Here is a 25,016-nt window from a genome sequence, read left to right as displayed (position 1 = left end):
ATACTACTGCTTAACCTTAGCTCCAGATATTGGGTTTAAAAACCAAAACAAAACAAAACCCAATGTATTTTTAATAGCTCTATTTCAATAGGATTGGTTTCCTTTGTCAACCTATATATTTTATGAATTTGAAAGCATTATTCGTGAGAGACTTGGACTATGTAGCCTCTGAGGTCTCTTCCAGGGCACCTATGAAGGCAGAGGGTCTGAGTTCAAATCTCACCCTTGGTATTTGTTGCCTCTTTGACCTCCGAGGGGGAAGTCCTTAATTGAGGGGGTTAGACCAGCTGGCCTCTGAGGGCCCTTTCAGCTCTAGGCTCCTCAACTCCCATACACTACTTCCCTGGTATGTTCCAGGCAGACATCACCCTGATGACCATATGTCCCCATTCTCTTCCATCTAGGTTATCCTGACCATATGGTGTTCTCGGAATTTCGGCGACGTTTTGACATCTTAGCACCCCACCTCACCAAGAAGCATGGACGCAACTACATTGTTGTGGATGAGAAAAGAGTGAGTGGTTTCCCTCAATCTTCCCCTGTCCCCTTTAGGGGTGTCTCTGACTCACTTTCCTCCCCAAGGGAGTGGGTCCTGCCTGCTCATCTCTTTTTGTTTAAGGAAGGGGAGGAGAGACTTGGGGTTAGACACCCAAGATGCAGGCTAAGCATTTGGTTGAGCACTGGAAACAGAATGGGAGAGCCTTGTTGTCTGGTGGGTAGAATGATGAGGTCAACCTCATTCATTGAAAAGTGGGTTGTACTTTCCCCAGTCAGAACTGCTATATCTCCCATATCCCATTGACATGACTGCACTCTGTAGACCTGCCCTGAGCTTCAGTAGCCCTGGTTTCTAGAGCAAGCAGGACAGTGGTGTCTGGGCAGCAGGCCTAGGGGAGGGAGTCTGGTGCCTCAGGGCCTCTGACAGTGGCTTTTAGGAATGGTGAGACTGGAAACCCCCTCTGAAGGCCCACAGTGGTAAGTTTGGGCTCAGGGGCTTGAAGTGACCAGCCACACAGAATGGATCAGGTACATGAGACAGGGGAAAGAGCATGCTGTGTGGCACACAGTAAGTGCATAATAAATACTTGTGATTAACTGACTCTGGAGTCAAATGACGTGGGCTCAGATCTTACCTATGATACTTACTACTTCTGTGATCCTGGGCCAGTTACTTAACCTCTCTGTGCCTCAGTTTACTCCTCTGTAAAATAGACTAGATGATCTCTGAAATCCCTTTCAACCTTATGACCCTGTCCAGCCACCAATCAATCAGCAATCATTTACTAAGTACCTACTGTGTAAGTGTTGGGTGCACAAAGAAATGCAAAAACCAGTTCCTATCCTCCAGGGAGCACCCCCCACTCTCTAGCCCTGGGAGGCACCCGTGGAGCTTCCATGTGGCTGGCACCTTGCAGACTCCACTGGCAGACTGCAACTTCCCTCTCCCTAAATGCCATGGATGGGCCCAAGAAGTCCTGCCTCTGCCCTTAGTGCCTTCACTTGCCCCCCTTTCCCCCCAGGCTTCCTTTGCTGGCAGAGCCCACTCCTTCCCCAAGTGGGGGTTGGGGCCTGGCTACACTCATGGCTTCCACCCTTTGTCTCCAGGCTGTGGAGGAATTACTGGAGTCCTTGGACCTGGAGAAGAGCAGCTGCTACATGGGCCTGAGTCGGGTAAGTGGAGCCCAGAAGCCTGATAAGATGCTACTGTTCTCTGTACCCTCCTTTCCTACCTCTTGGCCATCCCCCACCCCGAGCTCACCCTGTCCTCAGGAGTGCCCAGGGAGCACGCCTTGCCCTTGTGATTCCTTCCTTGATTCTCAGCTATTGGTGTCTGAATAACTGGATTATCTGGTGCCTTGAGAGCAGTCTGTGATGTCAGGAGGGAGTGGGCGCAGGGTGACCTTGAACCTGGGCTGAGAAATGAGGCAGAAGATAGAGGAGAGGCTGGGCTCGGGAAAAGGGAAGAAGGTGACAGCATGGTGCCCTGGAGGACAAAGCCCTCTTTGCCTGAGCCGGCTGGGCACCGTGGTTGCCGGGGTCCCATGAGCAGGCGGGACAGGAAGAAGCCTGTGCGGCTGCCTTCCCACAGGCTGAATTCCTCATGTGAATGGAACGTGTTGGATAAAAGGCCAGGCACACCCGCCCCCGGGTGCCAGTCTGCCGCCTTCCCTCATCATCAGAGAACCAGCTGCCTGCCCCTCGCCTAGCACTGACCTGCCCATCGTCCTCCAAGTATGTGGGCCAGGGGGCTGGGGGCAGGAGAAAAAGGGGCCTAGGCCTAGGAGCGCCTTCCCCAGGGTCTGGGAGCAGAAACTCCTGACACCAGGGATCTGTCCAGGCCAGAGAGTGGCATTGAGGGGAATAGTGATGAAGGAGCTTGACAAGGAGGTTTTCTCTGTCTGTGTGTGTGCGTGCACGCGTGTGTGTGGTGGTCCTTGCTCTGGTTTTGGCTTGCTCTCTCACCATCACCCTATTTTATTTCATCTCTCTCTGTCTTTCTATCTCTCTCTCCCTCTTTCTCTCTCCCTCTTTCTCTCTCTGTCTCTCTCTGTCTCTGTCTCTCTGTCTCTCTCTGTCTCTCTCCCTATCTCTCTCTCTGTCTCTCTCTGTCTCTCTCTGTCTCTCTCTGTCTCTGTCTCTCTCTGTCTCTGTCTCTGTCTCTCTCTCTCTCTCTCTCTCTCTTTCTCTCTGTGTCTCTCATTTTCCCTCTTGGTATCAGTCCCCATCAGTCTCTTTCACTTTCTGTCTTCATTGTTTTACGGTCTTTTCTTTCTGCTTTTCCTCCTTGTTCTCTCTCCTTCCCCTCTCTGTCATGGTGTTCTCATTCTGTCTCTGTCTCTCATTGTTCTCCTTTTTTGCTCATTATACTCGTTGTCTCTGGTTTTGTGTCTCTATCTTGGCCTCCCTTTATTCATTTTTGTTCTGTCCCCTCCCCCCCCTTCTCTCTCTCTCCTTCCCCCTTTCCCTCCCTCCTCAGTGTTCTTAGGTGTTCTTGGCACCATGGAGCTTGCTGAAATAATTTGGTTTTTCCTTGAAGTAGGTCATGCCCTGTTGAGTGCTGATTCTCCTCAAAGACTGAAATGGGCAGGCTTGCTAAGATTCGAGGCTTGGCGGGAGGTGGGGGGAATGTTTCTGTGGTCCCTTCTCTGGGTCAGGTAGCAGGTTTCCAAACATGTCCAAAGATCACAATGCCTCCCCAGGCTGGCCGGCCCCCTTCTGGCCCATCTTCTCAGGCTCCAGAACCACTGTGAGTCATGTTAGCTCCTTTGGCTGAGACAGACAAGCCCCAGTGCCTGCTTCCGCCCTCAGGCAGAGCTAGAGCTCAGGGCTGGGATCCTCAGGGTTCTTGTCCTTTCCTAAGGACCTGCCACATGCACAGATCTACTGTGATCCATACAGAGTCCTAAGTGGGCATGGGCAGGCAGGCAGAGCATCAGTACCATACATGGTCTGCATGCTACTCGAAGACCCCTTGGGCAGGCTGACCAAGCCAATGAACCCCTTCCCAGAATAATATTTTTAAATGAATAAAATAAAACATGTAGAATTATGAAGGAAAACTGGTTAGATTGAAATATAGTTATCAGAAAATTCTTTAAAGTTCATGGATTCCCAAGTTAAAACCCTCTGCTTTAGGGGTTCTAGGCTTCTGGCCCCCATCTCTAAACCAGTCATCATTACATTTCCTAGTCTTAAGACCTGGGGTCTTTTCTGCTGTATTTGTCCTTTCCTCCAAGAGTGCCCCCCTCCTTTCCCTCTCCCCTCCCCTTACCTCCTCAATTTAGCTAGGAATTCTGCCCAGGTGTGACTGCCTGGTCCTGGGGAGCACCACAAGGGTATTTAATCATTCCCTGGCCCCCTGTGGCAGAATTTCTGTGTCATCTGGGCTTAAACCCAAACAAAGTGTATCCCAGGTGTGCTGCTGCAGGAAGAAGGGCCTGAGGACTGAGTTTGGCTGGGACTCTGAACTGCCCTGGGGAAGGGGTTTGGATGGATGTTCCAGAGGCAGCATTTTCTCAGCAGGAAACTTCATTCTAAGTAGAGGGGGAAAGAAAGGGATAGAGAGGCAGGGGAGGTGAAGAGGCAGAAATCTTAGGCAGAGTCTATCTCTAGACCCCTTCCTAGAAAAGAATCAATCCATTCTCAAAGATTGATCAAGGCAGAATTAAGCAGTCCCTGCCCTCTGGGGCTTACATTCTAAGGGGTAGGGAGGGAGGGGGAGGAGACAACAGAAATACAACAAATTTGGGGGCATGGCTTCATGGGGGATGTCAGTTCCTGGGTCACTGTGGCTAATGCTGCCCCTCTGCACCATCTATGTGGCTCGTGTTACTCACGTTACCCACATGCCAGGTTACAGACAAAGGCAGATGCATGCCCTGCAGAGGGGAAGTTAGCCACTTCTGAGCAGCTTTATTTTGGAGATGAAGGCCAACAGGGTCCTTACTGAGGGGTTTTCCTGTCTGATTCTCCTTCTGTCCCCATAAGAAGGCATTGGCTGTAGCCCGGTGATAGAGTGAGGGGTGAGGTAGGGAACAGAGCCGTCTGCCAGGCTGGTGCCTTGCGTCTACCTTTCAGCCCCAAACCTGTAAGACAGGTCCCTCACCTAAACGAGCCACCACCCACCCCACTGGCTTTACCACCAAAGAGAGGAAGCTTGGGTGTGGGGAGGGGTGGGAGACTGGGGGCCGGGGCGTCACCACATGAAAGAGGAGGCTGATGAAGAGGAAACTGAGTGGGGAGAGGTAGGGCCAGGGGTGGGGCCAGGGCCCTTCTGTTCTCTCTCCCCTGATCATCCTATATAACCCCGTACCTGAGCAGGGCTCTGAATTCTAATGTAGCCACCATGACAGGAGGGAGCTGGGATCCCTCCCTGGGAGAGTCCTACAGTAATCATCACCTCCAGTCTTGACCTCAAAGGTGGAAAGCCAGAGGCTGGGCTTTCTGGGGGGAGGGGCAGGGAATGACCTGGAACCCTTTGGCATTTTCAACTGAATGACTTCTAGAAAATGCCATCTGTGCAGTCCCCTCTTCGGACCCCAGCCAGCACTGGTTTTGTAGAGGCGATGTCTCCATGGTCCACCTCTTCTCCTCTACTTCATCCCTCTTGCAAACTGTGGGTCTTCTGTGGCCCCCGCCCCTTCTTGGCCTGCGTGTACCCTGTTCCCTTCCTTTGTCCCCCACCTCTTTATTTCTGGTTCTCCCTCCACATGTGACTTTTGCTGGCTCACTTTATAGATGCTCCAGGCTCCATTCCTCCTCACTCTTCCTCCCTGCTGACCAGCCAGGCCTAGCTTTATTCTTCTTTCCCACAGGTATTTTTCCGGGCAGGTACCTTGGCAAAGTTAGAGGAGCAGAGAGATGAACAGACGAGCAAGAATCTGACCCTCTTCCAGGCAGCCTGCCGCGGTTACTTGGCCCGTCAACACTTCCAGAAGAGAAAGGTACTGCTGCTAGGGCAGACCCCTTGTGCCTTGATCCCACCACTGTCCTGACTGCAGACACTGTCTGTGGCTCACTTCCCCGCTCTGGGGGGAGGCATAAAGAGAACTTGGGGAAAATGTGCAGAGGACCAAGAAGTGGGACTTGGGGATGGACATGGGAGCCTTATTGTGCAGAAAGTGGGCCAGGGCATTCCCAAATGCATTAACCCCTAGGGAGTGCAGAAGGGAAGCATCTTAGCAGATGGAGAGCCAAAAAGACCTCAGGGATCACGTCATCCCTTGTTTTATAGAGGTGGATCATCCTAGAGATGGGAAGAGACTTGTTCAAAGTGGCAGGGATGGGATTTGAACTCAGGTCCTTTGGCTCCAAATCCGTCAGTCTTGTCACTGTTCCTCCTGTGGCTTCCTCAGCAGCTGCCTGGGATGAGCACCAGTGAACATCTCTGGTCCTCGAGGCACCCCTGCCGAGGGGAGGCAGCATGGTCCCTCAGAGCAGGGAGCCTTGGGGGTTACGGGTAGCTCTGACTCTGCATTCTGGGTCTTTCCTTGAAGATTAAGGACCTGTGTCAGGGGCTCCTTTTCCTATTAGCACGTCCATAAAGCAGCCGGCACCAACGCCTCTTGTGTTTCAGCAAGATTAGGTTTTATGGTACATCCAGGCCAGAGCAGGAGGAAAAAGCAGGCGGTCCATAAAGCAGATGAAATTAGTCCTGATGGGAACAGGACCAGGGGCTCCTGAGGTGGGGGTCAGGCCTCACTCCCTCACCTCCAGCTGCCCGTACAGGCTAGTGGAGGGAGACGATAAAGAAACAGCTATGTTGGGAAAACCAAGTGAATTAAAACACCAGGAGATTGTAGGATCCTGAGTCTGGAGCGGGAGGGCATTGGACAGATAAGGAAACTGAGGCCCTGGGAAGTTAAGGAACTTGCTTAAGGCCACCTTTGTAGTTCAACCCCCTCTCATTTGACAAATGAGGAAACTGAGACCCAGAGGAATGAGTTAGGTGACTTGCCCAAGGTCATCCAGGTGGGAAGCATCAGATATGGAATTTGAACCCAGTGTCTCTAATAGTTATGAACTGTGTGACTGTGGGCAAGACAGTCAACCTCTCTAAGCACCAGGCTTCTCATCTATAAACCCCGGGCAGTAGTACTTAGGGTTTTTGAAGACTTAAAATGCCAGGTAAGTGAGAACTTCTGTGATTACAGATCCAAGACCTGGCCATTCGCTGCGTCCAGAAGAACATTAAAAAGAACCAGGGGGTGAAGGACTGGCCATGGTGGAGGCTTTTCACGGCGGTGCGGCCTCTCGTTGAGGTGCAGCTGTCTGAGGAGCAGATCCGCGGCAAGGACGTGAGTCAGCACTCTGGGCTCCTGCAGGCCTGGCCCTCGATGGGGCTAGGAGACCATCTCATCCCACCCCTCATTTTATGATGCCCTTACATTTTAAAAATTCATTTTATTGTTTCAATGAACAACAAGCATTTTCTCTTTCCCTGCCCCCTGTCCCCCCAAAAAGAGAGCACATGTGTGCATAGAAAACACATTTTCCCATTGGCTGTGTCTGTCCCATCCCTTTCTCTCACAGAGGAATCAACTGAGGCCCAGAAACCTGCCCAGAGTTCGAGCTGGGTTTTGGGCCTGAGTCCTCTCTGCTGCCCCACAAGGTCAGATGCCTGCTTTCAGGGTGTTTGGGGCTACTCCAGAGGGCTCCCTGACCAGGGCTCTGGCCCACGTGCTCCACAGGAGTGAAAGGTGTCACCCACTGAATGGGGTGGGTCTGTTTTCACTGTGGCTATCTCTCTTATCAGGAACAAACAGGCATCTCGGGCCTGTACTTGTCCCCTCTGTCCACAGCTTTTCTTGTTTGTGGTTGGGCAGTGTTAGAGAATGGATACCAGGGTGAGGGTGGACTGGCTGTATCTGCCTAGAAGTAGTGGGTGGGGGGTGGGGGGAAGTGCTCCCCTATCTGCTTCCAGATACTCCCATCCTGACTTTTCTATCCAGCAAGTCTCCCCATTTCCACAACTGAGGCATTGGTTTATTTTCTTGAGCAAGCTTGATTTGTCCCCCAAAGTTCTTGCTATGGTTCTCCAGACTTACAGTCATTGCCCTTGTATCCCCCTACCTCCACCCAGGATCATTCATTTAGTGCTAGGTCTACACACACATCCTCATTTTACAGAGGAGGAAAGTGAGGACCTGAGAAATGACTTGCCTAAGGTCACACAGATTTGAACCCAGGTCGTTTGACTCCCTACATAGCATCCTCAAGGAGACAGACTCTGGTGCCAGAATTCAAGGCCAGCAGCTCAAACTGCCCCTCCTTCTACAGAGTAGAACCTTTTCCAGGGTAGAGGGAAGAGTTTGTTGTTGTCTTTGTATGGCCGGTACCTAACACGATGCTTGGCACACAGGAGACACTTGATAAATGCTCGCTAACTGGCTGATTATTCTGTTTCTAGGAGGAAATTCAGCAGCTTCGGAGCAAGCTTGAGAAGGTGGAAAAGGAACGGAACGAGCTTCGGCTCAATAGCGACCGGCTGGAGACCCGAGTGAGTTGGCCTCATTGGCCTTTGGCCGGCCCCCTGGCTGTCCCACTGGCTCATCTGGCAGGTGGGGTGTGGGAGGCCACCCTCTGTGACCTGAGAGGGGCCCCCCGGCCCGGGGGGTGTCGATGGGTGGTGGTTGCTTTGGTACCCGTCTCCAGGTGGGAGAGCTCTTGGGATGACTATTCTTATCCCCCAGATCTCAGAGCTGACATCAGAGTTGGCGGATGAGCGGAACACTGGAGAGTCAGCTTCCCAGCTCCTGGATGCCGAAGCAGCCGAGAGACTCCGGGCGGAGAAGGAGATGAAGGAGCTGCAGGTGAGGAGCGGGGGCAGTCTGGCGGAGGGAGCCGGACAGCACATTTTACCCTTTGCCACTCCACCCGTTCAAAGCTTTTGGACAAAGCAGGTCAAGCGTAGGGTTGGTTGTCCCCAAGTGGTTGCGTGCAAGTGGAGAGCTTCTTCTCCTGAGTGCCCTGCCCTCCCACACTGCAGACCCAGTACGATGCCCTGAAAAAACAAATGGAGGCCATGGAGATAGAGGTGATGGAGGCCAGGCTGATCCGAGCTACTGAACTCAACGGGGAGGTGGATGATGATGACTCAGGTGAGCGTCTGGCTAGGAATGGGCCCAGAGTCCTTGCATTTGGTGCCTGTGTGCTGAGCAGGTCACACCCTCTCTGGGTTTTGGTGTTCTCACATGTCCAGTAAGGGGGCTGGATGAGCCTCTTTGGGGATCTTTCAACTTTCCCCAAGGGAAATCTGGGGGATAAAAGGACCTTTTAAAAAATTACTTCTAACTAAAACTGAGCATTTCCTTCAATTAGTTAAAAATATTGTTTTGAGAAGAGTCTGTAAGGTTTCACTAGACTATTCAAGGGACCAATCCACCCAAAAGGCCTGAGACATTTTATTCCAAGCACACACAGCCCCGTGGTCTCCACGTCTAAATAGGCTTGGGTGTGGTGGGGGCACTTTTGGGTTGGGGAGAGGTCACTGAGCCCTGGCTGTAGGAGAAGCTGCCCTGCTCAAACCCCAGCCCCAAAGCTTCTCCCAGCTCATCCTTCACTTTGTCATTGGCTCAGTTCTCCCCCAGACCTCCTCCCCATCCCTGAGGATGCCTGGCCCTTTAGCCTTGCCCATGCTCCCATGCAGGTGGAGAGTGGCGCCTCAAGTATGAGCGGGCCGTCCGAGAGGTCGACTTCACCAAGAAGCGGCTGCAGCAAGAGTTTGAGGACAAGCTGGAAGCAGAGCAGCAGAGTAAGAGACAGCTGGAGAGGAAGGTGAGTGTGGTGGGCGAGGGGGCCATGTCCAGTGGACCCAAGGGACCCCACCTTCCTGCTCGGTGACTTTTCTGGAAGGCTCCTGGTATTGATCCCTGGAGGGGCCCAAGATCTCGGGTTGGATGCCAGCTCGTCCAACTGCCCTTATTTAAAGAGAAAGGAACTGAGGTTCAGAGAGTTTAAATAGTTGACTTGTCCAAGGTCACACAGGTAGGAAGCATCAGAGCCCTTGATTCCAAAGCCACGGCACTTACCACTGTCCCACACGGCCCATCTCCTGATCCTAGTTCTCTGACTTTGACCAAAAGGCTTCTTTGTTCCCTACCCAGTGGTGAGTAGTGTCCCAGTGAATGCAAATTCACCTAGGCTACCTACCTCTGTCAGACCAGACCATGCTCCACATTCTACCTGCGTCCAGCTTCCCCTGGGCTCACTGCAGAGCTCCTGCCCCCTTCCCAACTCCTGCTTTGGGCATGAGAAGCAAAGGGGCATTGCTGTGGCTCCTGGAGAGGGCATGTTTACCAATAGCTCCTTCACTCCTGACCCTGTAGCCCCCCAGAGAGATCTACTGTGGTCACCCCCACCCCCTTCTCGTGTAGTGTCTCCCCTGCTAGAACAGAAACCTCCCCCCCCCCCCAGGCCAGAGGCTGGCTCATTTTGTCTATCAGTGCAGCATCCTTAAACACTGTGCTTAAACAGCACCCCTTCCCTCTTTCCTTCCTTCCTTTTTTCCCTCATTCCTTCCTTCCTTCCTTCCTTCCTTCCTTCCTTCCTTCCTTCCTTCCTTCCTTTTTTTCTCTTCTCAAGCATTCTAGAGCTGTTTCTTTTTTCATCTTTTTAATTTCGCTTAACAAATATCTCTTTTCTCCCCCTCTCATTCGGTCAGGGGTAGGGAGGGGAGTCCTTGTAACCAGGGTGCAGGATTATTTCCCCAGTCAGCTGTGTCCAGAGCAGGCCTCAATCTGTGCCTAGAGTCAGTCACTTCTGCATTTCTGTCCCATTAGCCTGCAGACCCCGCTCCCTGTCTCTACAGTCCCCTCCCCCTATCTCCCCCCCTCCCCCTGTGCTCTCAGGGCCTTCCCTGGTCTTCCTACTCTCACCTGAACCTACGCCAGCTCCCTCCCTCCCTCCCTCCCCATCTCCCTTTCTCCTTTCTCTCTCTGTCCTCTCTCTGTTTCTGTCTCCTACTCCTTTCCCTCTTCCTTCCTCTCTCCTTTTCTCTCTTCTTCCCCCCTCCCTCTCTATCTGCCTCCCTTTCTCCCTCCTTTCTTTCCTTCTTTCCCTCCAACTCTTCCTCCTTCCCATCCTCTTTCTCTCTCCCTCCTTCCCTCTCTCTTTCTCTGTCCTCTCTCTTTCTGTCTTCCTCTCCTCTCTCCCCTTCTCCCTCTGTTCTTTTCTCTCCCTCCCTCTCCCCTCTGTCTTCTCTCTCCTTTTCTCTCTCTCCCTTCCTCTCTCTCTTGTCTCTGTCTCCTCTTCTTTCTCTCCCTCTCTCCTTCCCTCCCTCCCTCTCTGTCACATACTCTGTCTTCTTCTTTCTCCTTCCCTCCCTCTTTCCCTCCTCTCACTCCTTCTTTCCCTCTTTTCCTTTCTTCCTCCCTCCTCTCTTCTTTCTCTCTTTTTTTTACTTCCTTCCTCTGTCCTCCTTTCCCTCCCTCTTCTCTCTCTCCTTCTCTCTTTCTTCTCTCTCTCTACCCCTTCCCACTCAACCCCCACATCCTGTTCCACCACTCCATGACCACTCTCCCAGGGCCCTTGAGTCTCCCTGACTCCCCACCCTCTCTCTGCTTTGGCTCTGCAGCTGGTAGATCTGCAGGCCGACAGTGATGAGAGTCAGCGCACCCACCAGCAGCTCAAGAAAAAGTGTCAGCGGCTGACAGCAGAGCTGCAGGACACCCGGCTGCACCTGGAGGGCCAGCAGGTCCGAAACCATGAGCTGGAGAAGAAGCAGAGGAGGTGGGTGATGCAGGCCCACTGGGCCCCCTCCCCCAGCTGCCAGGCACGCCTGCCTTTCCTTTCTCTCTCAGTCAGAGGCTGAGAGTGTGAAGGCTGGGACACCCCAAGTCCCACCTGCTAAGAGATTCCCCTGATACACTGCTCAGGACCCCACAAATGCAACTCCTTCCACCCTGAACTGGAGAGAAAAAAAGGGAGAGCGTGAGCTTGACTTCTTCCACCATGCCAGGTGTCAGGAGAGGGGCGGGTTCCACACCTGTTATGCGCCTTCAGAATAGATTTGGGGCACAGCTTTGGTAGCCAGGCCGGGCACATAGCCTGTGTCTGAGCTTCTGCTCTCATCACCCCATTGCTGGGGCAATCACTGAACCTAGAAGCACAGAGCAGCAGCGGGCTCCCCCTTCCCTGAAGACCCCCACCAGTTCCCTTTCACTCAGCTTGACTCAGTTACACAAACACACAAACACACCCTCCTGACTCTGATATCATTAAACTGCAGAGCGAGACATACTTCCCCATCTCATTATGGTAATGACACAAAGGAGGGGGGCCCAGCCCTCACTAGAGGAAATCCAATCTAAATTAATTTCCCTAGTGGGGGCTTCTTCATTAGGAGAGGAGGGAAGGCTTAGGAGCCTATGTCCTAGGAGGAGGATGGGGAACCCCAGGGGGGTGAGAACAGATCTCACTTCCATAAGGTCCCTCCACTGATGCCAAAGGGTTTGCGCCACCTGGTCACGCCTTCCTCCCTCTGGCCTGCTGACCAGTTCATGCCTCTGAGATCTGCAGGAAGAACAGTGACCATTGAGTGGTGGGAGCTGTAGAAGGGGCCCTCTAAGAGCTCACCATTAATGCGACTGAACCTCCTAGACCTGAGTTCTCAGGGCTTGATGGGGTAGGAGTGGGGAGTCTTATTCCCCCCTAGATCCCTCCCACTCCTTTCCCCCCAGCAGCCTCCATGACCCATCTTCTCCCCAGAGACCAGCATTCTCCGCAGGACCAATCTAAGAACTCCCCTGCTCCCTTTACCCTGAACCCCCCGGGTGATAGTGCTAGCCCAGGCTAGTTAACGTGCTACGAAGCTCCCTGCTGAGTACCTTATTAGGTCTGGCTGCCCAGAGTTTGTGGAGGGGGTGGGAGAGCATTTCATTTTTCGATGGGGCTGCCTGATTAGCTATTCAGAGAAGGTGTTAAGAGGAATTTCAGCAATTTGCTTGTTATTTAGGGTCTCTGGGTGGGAAATGAAAGACTTGAGTGAAGGAGTAAAGAGAGGCCCCCCAACCGTGGGCCCGCTGAAGCACACTGCCAACTGGGCACAGCAGGAAGGCAGGGGGAAGGGAAAGTGGCAGCCTTGGGAGGTGGGGGGCCTGCGATTTCTCTGGCTGCTCCTGGGGAGGGCATGTCTGCTCCCACAGGTCAGAGAGAGCACGCCATGCTGCCTGTACCACCGGCTTAGCCAGGGCCTGCTATGGGAAGTCCTAGGGCCATCAAGTCCCGCCCTGTTATTTTACAGATGAGAAAACTGAGGCCCAGAGAGATTAAACAGCTAGTGTCTTAGGTTGGATTTGAGCCCATTTCTTTCTGATTCCAGGTCCCATGATGCCTTAGGTAGAAGAATTGGATAGGCCTCTTATGCTTCCTTATGTCCATGGGACAAAGTAAATGACCCAAACCCTGACTGCCCCATGGAAGGGAGATGAGAGTTAGCTGCCACAGGCCACATATCTTACCCCAAATATCTTTTTTTTTTTAAAGGGTTAAGTGACTTGCCCAAGGTCATATAGCTAGTAACTGTCTCAGGCCAGATTTGAACTCAGGTCTTCCTGATTCCAGAGCTGGCATTCTATTCATTGTACCACCTAGCTGCCCCTGCCCACAAGTATCAAAGAAACAGTGCAGTACACTGTGAAAACAACTGGCTTTAGAGTCAGAGGAACTGGGTCCAAGTCTCACTACTTCCATGGCCTTGGGCAAGTCACTTAATTCCCTGAGTCTTAGTTTCCTTCCTCTATAAAATGAGGGGGTTGGACCAGGTGGTTTCTGATAAAGATCCCAAGAGTCAACTTTCTGCCATTGCCCAGAACTCTCTAGTCATCTCTGGAAGCAGCTGGAGAGAAGTCCCTCTCCTCAGTCTGATGGTCTACATGGCCATGTGTTCTGTCCTATCCCAGGTTTGACAGTGAGCTCTCCCAGGCCCACGAGGAGACCCAGCGAGAGAAGCTGCAGCGGGAGAAGCTCCACCGAGAGAAAGATGCCCTCCTGGCTGAAGTCTTCAGCCTAAAGCAGCAGATGGAGGTGAGTATGGACTCTGAGCCCCCACCGGTAGTGTCCCAAACTCACTAACCCCATCCCTATCCTCAGCTGACCTGTTTTCTTCTCTTGCTCTAGGAAAAAGACATGGACATTGCTGGCTTCACCCAGAAGGTGGTCTCCCTAGAGGCGGAGCTCCAGGACATCTCTTCTCAGGAGTCCAAGGATGAAGCTTCTCTGGCCAAGATCAAGAAGCAGCTCCGGGACCTGGAAGCCAAGACCAAAGATCAGGAAGAGGAGCTAGACGAACAGGCGGGGACCATCCAGATGCTGGAGCAGGTGAGGCGGGGTGGGGTTGGGGGGGGTGGGGCACTGATACAGAAGGAGCCAGCATTTACTAAGGGCCTCCTCTGTGCCAGGTGATGTGCTGAACTCTTCACAAATATGTCTGATCCTCATAACACCCCTGCGAGATAGATGCTCATATCATCCTCATTTTATAGTTGCGGAAACTGAGGTCCAGAGAGGGGAGATGACTTGCCCAGGGTCACACAGCTAGTGTCAAGTGTCTGAGGCTGGATTTGAACTCAGACTTCATTGATTCTGGGCCTAGTGTACTACTTCACCTAGTTGCCTGGGCAGTCACCCAGCCTGGAGAGCCATAGACACCTCCTTTCTAAACAGGAGCCATGACCCCAAGAAGGTGGAACCTCTCAGAGCCCCTCCCCCTCTTCTCTAATAGCTCACCCAGTCATATTTGATTTCCCTGGTGTAAACCTATCCGGGGTTCTCTGTAGTGGGTCAGCCACCACCCAGCAAGGGCATTCACCCTATCCAGAAAGGCCAGCCACCCAGCTGGGAGAGAGTGAGATGAGTTTAAAGGGGAACTAGCTGATCTGGGTGGAGGTGCTGGAGCAAGTCTAGGATACTACCTGCTCATTTAGTGTTCCTTGCATGAGCAGTGCTGTCCAGTCCTCCTCCATGAAACTCTATCTCCCATCTCCACATCTTTGCACAGGCTGTGCTCCAATGTACCCCATGCTTACCTCTCCCCATCTTAGAATCCCCAGTTTCTTTCCAAAGCTCAGCCAAGTGACTCTTCCTCCATGAGACCTTTCTTGACCCCAGCTACTTATGCCTCCCCCTCCCTAGCTAGGACCCTCAGGCTGAGTGACCCTGGGCAAGTCATTTCTTGTCTAATTGTCTCATGCAGCTCTTTAAGCCTGCCTGGGAGAAGGAGAGCTGGTGCCAGCTGGTGCCAGTCTGCCTTATAGAGAATGCCAGTGACATCAGCCCTGGTCTAGCTCAGGTCATGCTTATACATGATCTAGAGTAGGACAGAATGCAGGAGAATGCTGGGACATGTTACCAGGAAAATCTAGGAGATTAAAGACAAATTCATAAAAACCTGTTTTGAGAAGACTCTCACAGAGGGTAGCTCTCGGAGGGCACAGCCTTTTTGTAATTGTATTCTAAGACCTAGCACCCTGCCGGACATACAGTAGGTGCTTAATGAGCGCATGTTGCTTGATTGGCTTGTGTTGGGTTGCCAGGCCAAACTACGCCTGGAGATGGAGATGGAACGGACAAGGCAAACTCACTCCAAGGAGATTGAGGGCCGAGACGAGGAGGTGGAAGAGGTGCGCCAGTCATGCCAGAAGAAGGTAAGGATGTCGACATGGTGCACCTGCTGCCAGGACTTGGCGCCCAGGGCCAGTCCTCCCCATCCTTTCTAGGACTTTGGGGGATGATCACTCAGCTACACCCCCTCCCCCAGAATAGCCTGTCCAGGTAAGGCATCGAGGACTGCTCAGCAAACTGCTCTTTGTGACCTTTGTAGAAGGTCACGATGGAGAGATTCCTCGTCCTTCAGGTCTGCCTCTTCTACCAGCAGCCTTGACCGCTGGTGCCAACCCCATACCCACTGACCCCACTCACCTTGCTCTAGGGTTATCTACAGAGGAGGAAGAGGACATTGGCCATTGACCTCGGCCCCCTGTGGCCTCTGGGTCTTTCTAATAGTTACTCAGGCGTGTCCTCCTGATGTTCACTTTGAGCGACCTGCCTTTGGTCTGCTGTCCCTGGCCTCCAGGCGCATGATAACGCCTCTAGAGCTGAAAGGGACCTCAGAGGTCACCTCGCTTAACTCCCTTCCTTATAGGAGAGGAAACTTAGGCCCTGAGAACCACAGTTATTCAGAGCCTGTGTGCCCAGTCGGTCCCATGCAGCCCCATGTTGTTTCCCTCTTGTACAAGGACCTCAGTGGGATAGTGGGGTGGGGATAGGGGTGCCGTGCTATCTCCTCCTCAGACATGCCGATGGGCACCAGGGAACCCAATGTTTCCTTTTCCCTGTGGCTTTAGTTGAAGCAGATGGAAGCCCAGCTGGAGGAGGAATATGAGGACAAGCAGAAGGTTCTGCGGGAGAAGAGGGAGCTGGAGGCCAAGCTCACTGCCCTGAGTGACCAGGTGGGTGGGGCTAGGGGCAGGGCCGGGGCGGGACTGGGGCAGGCTCAGCTGGGAGGCCAAGGTAGTGGCAGGCTCTCACTCCCTTGTCCCACAGCCTCCAAGTGCCACAAGTCACGTTGGGTCATGGAGGTCGGAGGCCTGGACCAAGCCCCTGAGCCAGGAATGGCCCCAAGAGGGCTCTGGTCACCTGGGCAGAGATGTTCATGAGTCATCAAAGGGCCATTTCAGGGGTGAGAAAGAGGTAGAGAGAGATAGATGATAGATGGTAGATGAGTGAATGGATGGATAGATAGATAGGTGGGTGGATGGATAGATAGATGAGAGAGAGAGAGAGCTAGATAGATAGATAGGTGGATGGATGGATAGGTGGATAGATAGATAGGTGGATGGATGGATGGATTGATAGGTGGATAGATAGATGATAGATAGATAGATAGATAGATAGATAGATAGATAGATAGATAGATAGATAGATAGATGGATGATGGGTGAATGGATGAATAGATAGGTGGGTGGGTAGTTGGATAGATAGATAGACAGAAAGATAGATAGGATGGATATATAGAAAAAGTGAGAGAGGGAGAGAACAATAAATTCATAGACAGGAAGATAAGATGGTAGGTAGACAGAGATAAATAGATATACAGAGAAATAGAAAAGACAGTTGGATAGATAAGATGGTTGGTTGGATAGATAGATAAAGTTGGAGAAAGAGAAAGCAGTCGACGGATAACTGGGAAAATAGATAATACATACTCACATAGATACATAGATGATAGCTACACTGATGGATTGATTGATAGAGATAGCATTTATTAAGCTCTTCCTATATGCCAGGCGCTGTGCTAAGCCTGTACATACAGGCTAACAAGCCTGGCCTCACTCAAGGCCTTTACCCTCCAATGGGAAAAGGCAGCCCATAAAGGGGAGTGGAGAGGGGTCAAGGGGTGGTGCCAGCTGGTAAGTGAGGGGAGACGTTCAGAGAATGGAGTGAATTGTGGTGGGCCCTCTCCTTAGAAGCATCCAGGCTAGGGGGTCACCAGTCAGGAGCATGGGGCCGCAGGGCAGGGGGTTCTTCAGCGTGAGAAAACAGCTGGTGAGAAGCGTGATGAGAGTGAAATGAACAAGACTGGGCCCCTCTTAAAGTAGCAGGGATACAATTTGGGAATGGTGGGGAGGTGGCCAGCAAGGCCTGACAGCCCACGTCCGTGCAGGTGAGTCAGAGGGACTTGGAGTCTGAGAAGCGGCTGCGGAAGGACCTAAAGCGGACCAAGGCCCTGCTGGCAGATGCCCAGATCATGCTGGACCACCTGAAGAACAATGCACCCAGCAAGAGGGAAATCGCCCAGCTCAAGAATCAGGTACTTCTGAGAGATGACCCTAGGTGTGCCAGGCTGGAGGGACGTTAGAAATCATCTCATTTAGCCCCACCTGAGGAAAAAGTGTGGCCCAGGAAGGTCACCCAAGTGGCAAGTCCCCAAGAGTCAGGATTCAAACTCGGACCCCCAGGGTCCTGCCAGTCATACTCTGCACACAACACTACTGCTAGGAATTTATACTTCTTGCAAATTTGTTAAATCAAATGGCAATTGGTTTTTCTCTCATTCTTGAGCTTGATCCATTGAGAAAGGAAGGACAGGGTTCTCCCAGCTGCAGGCCCCCTCCCAGGGCCACCCCGCAAAGGGGCAGCTGAAGCAACACCCCCGACCTGTACACAACATTCCCCGTTTGGTCAGTAGGATCATAGAATCAGAATCACGGACCTTCAGGAGTGCGAGGGCGCTTTGTGCAACGAGGCCAGAAAAGGGATCCCCTCCATGACCCTGCCAGCTTTAAGTCTACCCTGCTGGATTTCAAAGCCCATTATAAAAAAGTTACCAAATCTTTCTAGCATACATTCCTTTAACAAGTATTTATTAAGTCCCTACTGCATAGCAGACCCTGTGCTAGGGATGCAAAGACGAGAAAAAGAAGAAAGGAAGCATTCGGTGTGTTCTTTTGGGGGTGCCCCCCCAATCACGATAATGATGATATGGCTCTTACTAAATGCCCGACATTGGGCTAAAGGCTTTATAATCATTATCTCATTGGATCCTCATGACAATCCCGAGAGGTAGATGCTATCCTGACCTCCACTTTGCAGATGAGGAAACTGAGGCAGACAGATGTAAAAGTGACTTGCTCAGGGTCATAGATAGATAATCTATAGAAAGATGGATAGATGCATAAACACATACATAGGTGTACATAGGTACATGGATAGATAGGAAGATAAATGATACATGTAGAAGTCTATGTGGGCAGATGGGTAAATACTTCAATAATAGACACATAGAAAGATGATATATAAGAAATCAATAAGTAGATACATCAATGATGAATGCATGGAAAGATAATATATAAGAAAACTGGATAGCAAGATATGTACATCAGTGATAGATACATACAGAAAGATAGAAACGTAGATAAGAGGTTTGTAATTGGTTTGCCATTATGGACTGGATTTGGCCTCCAGTCTTCCTGACCCTACGCCCAGCAGTCTATCCACTGTACCTCCTGCCTGCCCTTATGCCTAGGGCAGGGTCTCTGACCACCTGTTCCTGGGTGGGTGGGCCCTTTGTCTAGCTCGAAGAGTCAGAGTTTACCTGTGCGGCTGCTGTGAAGGCAAGAAAGGCCATGGAGGTGGAAATTGAAGACCTTCATCTCCAGATTGATGACATCTCCAAAGCCAAGACAGGGGTAAGAAGTCGGGAGCAGGAGATAATGCGGACATTGGTGTAACAGTGGGGGTTGGATTCAGATGGAGCTTTGTTAACCTCGTCCAGTCTGGTTGCCCTTCAGAAATTCTCCATTCATCCCCTGTCCTCACTGGAGGCAAAGTGCTTTGTCCAAGGTTTTAGAGGCAGTTCTAAATCTAGAAAGTGAAACTCTTCCCTTCATTTTGCAGTTAAGGAAACTGAGGCCTGGGGAGGTGACATAACCAACACAGGTAGTAAATATCACAGATGGAATTCAAACCTCAGTCTCTCCAAAATCAAGCAAACTCTCAGGCATCTCCCCCTCCTCATTTCCTCCTCCTGGTTCTGAGAATCATCTATCATAGATTTCCAGCTGGAAGGGACCTCAGAGCCCATTAAGTCAGACAGAGCAAGATCATGCCTGTAGTAGGCATCAGAATTGGGATTCGAGTTCAGGCCCTCCGATGTCAGAGCTTGGGGTCTTTCCACCAGCTTCTGTCGTTTAATAGCCCCCTTCCCTTCTGCTTCAGATCAGGACTCACCGTCCCACCTTCTTCTATGTCCCACCCCAGCATCCTCCCCCTCTGCCCCCATACAGGAGGCTTGGGATCAGGCTGATGAGAGAAGACAGAGCGCGAGGAAGTCCCGCCTCCCTATTTAATCACCTGTGTTGGGGGGCTTGGCCGCAGCCACATTGTCATAAATAAAGGCAGCTAATGTGGCGGGTGATGTAAACAAGCACCCAGAGATTCACAGAAGTGCCCGTAAGAGGGAAGGATGCTCTCCCTCCCTCCCCGCCTGCCCAGACCCGGCCTGCTGATGGAAAGCGCTGGGTAATTAGAGACCTTATTTAATGTGTTCTTTTTAATTCCTTGCCTCCCTCTCGGCCTATCGACAGAGAATTCATTATGGTGATTTGAACCACGAGCACCTGCTTAGGGCCAGGGGACCAGGGACAGCACTAGGAGGGGCAGAGGGTTCGAGGCAGTCATGGTTGGGTGCCAGGGAGAGAGCTCCCCCCCCCCCCCGCCCATCCTGGCCACAGGGCCATCGAGAGGTGCCAATCTCACGGGTTTGATTTATCCCCATGACATTCGGGCTCCTCAGCAGTTTGCAGGTGAGTGATTCAAACTCCCTAATGGCGTTAAAAAAGGCTGTTACAGAATTACCATTTTATTTAAATCTGAGTTAATAAATTTCTTGGCGGAGCCTTTCCCCAGCTCCCCACAGCCCGGTAACAAGATGGATGGGGCAGAGAAGAAGCCAACGCAGTCGTTTTGGTTTGGAATTACGGGCTAATAGATTCATTCATTTACTGGTGCCACTGTTGGCTGTCTCCTCCCCACCCCTCTCTCCCCCCGGGAGTGGGTGGAGGTGGGGATGCAGTCAGGGGCTGGACTGGCCTTGGGGAGGTGGGGATCCAAAGCAGATCTTTCTCTAAAGGAGCATGGTGAGGTCTCAGGAGCCTCTCAGAGCTCCAAATGCCATGGCTAAGACTTTACCTACAGGGACAAGGGGGTCAGTCTTTCCTTTGGATCGGTCTGCTCGGTGCAGATGTTCTTTCCTTCAGTCTCTACCACGGGATTGTTCGGGGGGCTTCCCCTGAGATGGCTCTTCATGAAGGCAGGGAGGTGCCCTGGGAGGTCCATCATGCCCTGGGGGGCATTCGAGCCTGGCATGAGAAAGTAGCTCAACCTGAGGATGGGGACAAGATGCCCCCCTCTTTCCCTAGTCTCTATAAGCAGTGCCCATTCACAGATCTTCACCAAGGAAGGACCTCAGGGGTCATCTTGTCCAACTCACTCATTTTACAATGAGGAAACTGAGGCCCAAGGTGGTTAAGTGATTTGCCCAGGGTCACCCAGGTAGTAAGTTTCAGAAGTAGGATTCCAACTTCACTCACAGCATCCTAGAAGTATAGATAGAATCCTAGATTTAGAGCCAGAAGAGATCTCAGAGACCCCTGAAGATGAAACCGAAGCCAAGGGTTGTCAAGTTACCTGCACAAGGGTCATCTTGTGGTTTGGGGAGAGTCGGGCCAAGAGCCCATGCCTTCTGACTCCAGATCCCAGCCTCTTTACATGGTTCCCTGCTCCTGAGATTTCTACAAAAAACAAGACCAAGAATCCTGGGATCCTAAGTCTCAGACTGGGAGGGACCTCAAACACCATCTCATCTAACCCTCTTATTTTATAAAGTGGGAAACTGAGGCCCAGAGAAGGATCCTATGATTGTTGATTTATTCAGTGCTGAAGGGACCTCAGAGACCATCTAGGCTAACCCTCATATTTTACGGTGAAGAAACTGAGGCCTCAAAAAGGAAATCATTCAACTGTGTGCCAAGCACTATGCTAAGTGCTAGGGATACAAAAAACAAAAGGCAATAAATAATCCCCGCTTACAAGGAGCTCACAGTCTAATGGGGAAAGGGGGTGGGACAAAACTCAGTCTAATTTAGACTTGCTCCAGGTTCCACAGGTAGTAAGTGTCAGAAACAGCATTTGAACTCAGGTCCCCTGCACTTTGCACACCAGTCATGGCTGAGGAGCTGACGCTGGACAGACCACCAGCAGCCCAGCTCAGAACGAGACCTAGATGCGTCCCCTGGGGGTCCTCCATCCTCTGTGGCTGGGCCCTGACCATCCTGTCTCTTACCTCTCCCCAGCTCGAAGAGCAGGTGAGCCGCCTTCAGCGAGAGAAGAACGAGGTCCAGAGCCGGCTGGAAGAGGACCAGGAGGACATGAACGAACTCATGAAGAAACACAAGGCCACCGTGGCCCAGGTACTGGTCCCCTGCCCATCTGCTCACTTCTGCAGCCCCTGGTGATCTGACTGACCCCAGTCTGCATTTCCCCCCTCCCTGGACATTAGCTCCCCAGGGCTCCTATGCTTTTCAGTGCAGCAAATTGGCTCTCTCCTCTTCGCTTCTCGTATGTGACTCTCATTTCCACTCTCCCTGCCTTTGCATTGGCTGGCCCTCATGCCTGGAATACCCTCCCTTCTTACCTTTATGCTTTCTTCCTTCAAGACTAAACTTAGGCATGAAGCCTTTCCTGATCCCCCAAATGCTAGTGCGCCCCCTCCCAAACTGCCTTGTGTTTAACTGTTGATTTTCTTTTTGTTTCTGCATTCATTTATACATTTATATATTGTATATTTATAATATACAGTTTATAAGATGTATTTGTATTTACAATACATATATATTATAAATTTCTTGAGGGCAGGAATTGTTTCACTCTTTTCTTTTGGCATGGTGCCTGCCATATAGTATTTTCTTAATAAATACTTGTTGATTGGTTGATAGATCTCAAAGACATGTCGTGTGCGTGGACGTGGCCACTTGGCTCAGGCGGGAGGGAAGTGTCTCTGTCTCTGATGTTTGGGGCAGTACCTGTGTGTTCAGGCCTCCCAGTCAAACGCCTCTTTCCACAAAACAGCCCCACAAGTATTTACTGAGTCCCTACTGTGTGTCGGGCTCTGACTTGGAGAGACAGAAAGTGCCTGCACTCTGGGAGTTTACATTCTCCATTCTTTCCCCAGGCTTCCCGGGACCTGGCCCAAATGAATGACCTCCAGATTCAACTGGAAGAGGTCAACAAGGAGAAGCAGGAGCTTCAGGAGAAGGTACCAGAGACTTCACTTGCTGGAGAAAGGGATGCAGGGATCCCTGTGCATTGGGGCAGCCCTGTGCTGTTAAAGAGGGCTCCCAGGGCCCCCAGAGGAAAGATGCATGTCCCCAAGCTCCTTCCCAGGCCCTCTGGCAGAGTTTGGGACAGGCTGTTCCTCATTTCCTTTTTCTGACTCCTTTTTGATCCTGAGGTTTTCTTCTACTCTCTGTACAGAGATGCACACAGGAGCAGGTGGGAAAGACTCTGAACTGGCCCCTGTATCCTCCCTGGCCTTCCTCCAGAGCCCCCTTCTGTATCTCTTCTTGTTGCCTGGCCAATCACTGCTGGGATGATCCTGCAGTGGGCTGGGAAAGGCCCTCAGTGATTTCTCCCTCTCCTCCTCCTCTTCCTCTAGATGCAGGCTCTCCAGAGCCAAGTGGAGTATCTGGAGCAGTCCATGGTAGACAAATCGCTGGTGAGTCGACAGGAAGCCAAGATCCGGGAGCTGGAGACTCGTCTGGAGTTTGAGAAGACCCAAGTGAAGCGCTTGGAGGTGTGTGCTCTCCCCTTGGGCCAGGACCAACTCCCTGTCCTTTGATAGAAAGCAGGGCGGGTACTCCAGGGCCACGGGTCATGGTAGGGGCCTCAGAGATAGTCACTTAAAGGGATGGGACCGTGGAGCTTAAACTGGGAAAGATCTCAGACAGAGATGAATCCAGTTCTCTCAGTTTATAGATCAGGAAACTGAGGCTTAAGGACTCACCCAAGAGCATGTAGGTAGTAAGTGTCAGAGTCAGGATCTTGGGATTCTATATAGGATCAGAGATCTTGAACTGAGAGGGACCTCAGACCCTCTGTAGCCTGGCTCATTTTACAGATGAGGAAACTGAGGCCTAGAGAGAAGGAAAAGTGATTTGTCCAAGGTCCCATGGTTAGTTTTAGAGGTGAGATTTGAACCTGGGCCCCCTGATTTCAGAGCCAGTGCACTGTCCACTGTCCCACGGTGGTGGGGTCCATCTCAGCAGGGCAGCTCAGGTTGGGGCTTCCATTTCATTCTCCGAGACCCACCTCCCATAGTAGGGCCCCAATGCACCCATTTCCCCTGTACCACGCTGGATGAGAGATTCAGCAGTAGCTGCCTCCTTTCCCCCAAAGCTCAGAGCCAAGGATCCCAAGTTAGATGAGGCAACCCCCCGGGAATGTCCCTCTGAGGCCCCCATGGGCCTTGCTGTTTGGGAGTCAGCCCCATCCTGGGGGGGTCACTGACTGGCCCACCTGTCGTGTTGGTTCCCATCCCCCCCTGCCTCCCCCACTTGTCACAAGCTCCCCAGTCAGCGGAGGAGGGGGAGCTCTTGGGCCCACACCCCCCACCTGCTTGATAGTCTGTTCCAGTGCCTGCCTGCCACCCAGGGACCGAGCAGAGAGGCTTTTTGTCTTCGTGTTTTCCTGGCTGCCCCCTCTCTACTCCCCCATCCATCTCCCCTCCTTCCTCCCACCCCCTCCTCAGCAGAGCCATAAACATGCAGCGGGGCTGCTCTGGCTCCCCTGCGCCCACTCCCCTGCGCCCCTCCCCTAGCTCCCCTCCTCCATTCCCCCTCCCCTCTCTCCCTCTCGCCCTCTCCTCTCCCCCATTCTATCTCCTCTCATTTGATGTCTCCTCACTCATCTTCTCTCCCCTCTCCATTGTTTCCCTCCTTTCTCTCCTCCCCCTCCACCTTTTCCCTTTTCCTATTTTTTTTACTAATTCTTCACCTTCTCCTTCTTTTCTTTCCCTCTTTCCTCCTCCCCCTCCCATTTCCTCTCCCCCTCTCTCCATTCTCCCTTTATTCCCTTCTCCTCCTTTTCTCTTTCTCTTCCTTTCCTTTCTTCCCCTTTTCCTTTCTTCTCCTTTCTCTCTCTCTCCTTCCCCTATTCTTTCCTCCACCTTTCTCCCCACCTCCCTTATTCCTTTTCTCCTCTTCCTTCTTTCTGCCTTTCCCCTCTCTTCTTTCTCCCCTGCCCTCTCGCTTTCTTCCACCTTTCCCTTCCCTTTCTTCCTTCCTTACCCCAGACTGTTCACCATGGATCGCATTCAGTCCTTTCCCCTCCAGCCCCCTTGCTCTTTTGCACAAGGGCTGGGGGGAGGATCTCTGCAGGAGGAGGGCTGGCTGCCTCTCCCTCCTCCCTTTGTCTCAGGCCTGCCCCCCCCCCCATTCCTCCCAAAAGACCTCACTGAGGATCTTAGCTCTATCCTAGGCAGATCCGAGAACTGTCGTTGCTGCCTAGCATGGCCTCCTGTTCTCATTCCTGACTTCCCTCAGCACAAGGGTTGGGGAGATGACTTTCAGGACCAGGGCCTTGAGGCCTCTTCTGTAGGAGATCAGGGTTGCTGCACCTCATGGACAGCTGCAAGTCCTTAGCTAATAGTCCAAGCAGGGCCAGGCTTGATCTGGCCTTTTGGGGGCTGGTGTCAAGCAGTGGACCACAGGAGCCCAGCTCTGGGGCTGGAAGTGGTTCAGAGGCCATCTGGTCCACCCCTCTCCTTTCACAAATGAGGATCTGGGAGCGAAGAGAGGTGACATGACTCACTCATGATCACACAGCTAGGAAGGAAGGGGTCAATTTGTGTCCCATGTATGTGACTCCCAGGTCCGAAAGGAAAGTTGCATCCTCCTGTCTCCTGTCTCATCATTTCTTCTCTTGCTCCATCCTTCAGTCACATTTTTATCTAGAAAAGCAGT

General features: G+C 52.0%; 1 protein-coding gene across 9 annotated transcripts in view; it reads left to right on the top strand.

Annotated features, from left to right (window-relative positions):
* Positions 1-25,016, top strand: part of MYO18A (myosin XVIIIA) — a 148,506-nt gene that overhangs the window by 106,829 nt on the left and 16,661 nt on the right. For all 9 annotated transcript variants that reach the window (XM_072639824.1, XM_072639823.1, XM_072639822.1 and 6 more), the window contains 18 exons: positions 405-514; positions 1,606-1,671; positions 5,316-5,444; positions 6,654-6,797; positions 7,910-7,999; positions 8,193-8,312; positions 8,489-8,600; positions 9,149-9,276; positions 11,075-11,229; positions 13,401-13,524; positions 13,618-13,818; positions 15,033-15,143; positions 15,843-15,947; positions 17,162-17,308; positions 18,573-18,686; positions 21,351-21,467; positions 22,229-22,312; positions 22,712-22,849. In XM_072639824.1, the coding sequence (XP_072495925.1) occupies positions 405-514; positions 1,606-1,671; positions 5,316-5,444; positions 6,654-6,797; positions 7,910-7,999; positions 8,193-8,312; positions 8,489-8,600; positions 9,149-9,276; positions 11,075-11,229; positions 13,401-13,524; positions 13,618-13,818; positions 15,033-15,143; positions 15,843-15,947; positions 17,162-17,308; positions 18,573-18,686; positions 21,351-21,467; positions 22,229-22,312; positions 22,712-22,849 (2,195 nt within the window). The remainder of the gene's footprint in view (positions 1-404; positions 515-1,605; positions 1,672-5,315; positions 5,445-6,653; positions 6,798-7,909; positions 8,000-8,192; positions 8,313-8,488; positions 8,601-9,148; positions 9,277-11,074; positions 11,230-13,400; positions 13,525-13,617; positions 13,819-15,032; positions 15,144-15,842; positions 15,948-17,161; positions 17,309-18,572; positions 18,687-21,350; positions 21,468-22,228; positions 22,313-22,711; positions 22,850-25,016) is intronic.

Source organism: Notamacropus eugenii, chromosome 2 (assembly GCF_028372415.1).
Source record: "Notamacropus eugenii isolate mMacEug1 chromosome 2, mMacEug1.pri_v2, whole genome shotgun sequence".
In the NCBI taxonomy this organism is placed as follows: domain Eukaryota; kingdom Metazoa; phylum Chordata; class Mammalia; order Diprotodontia; family Macropodidae; genus Notamacropus; species Notamacropus eugenii.
This window is presented reverse-complemented; position numbering and strand designations above follow the sequence as displayed.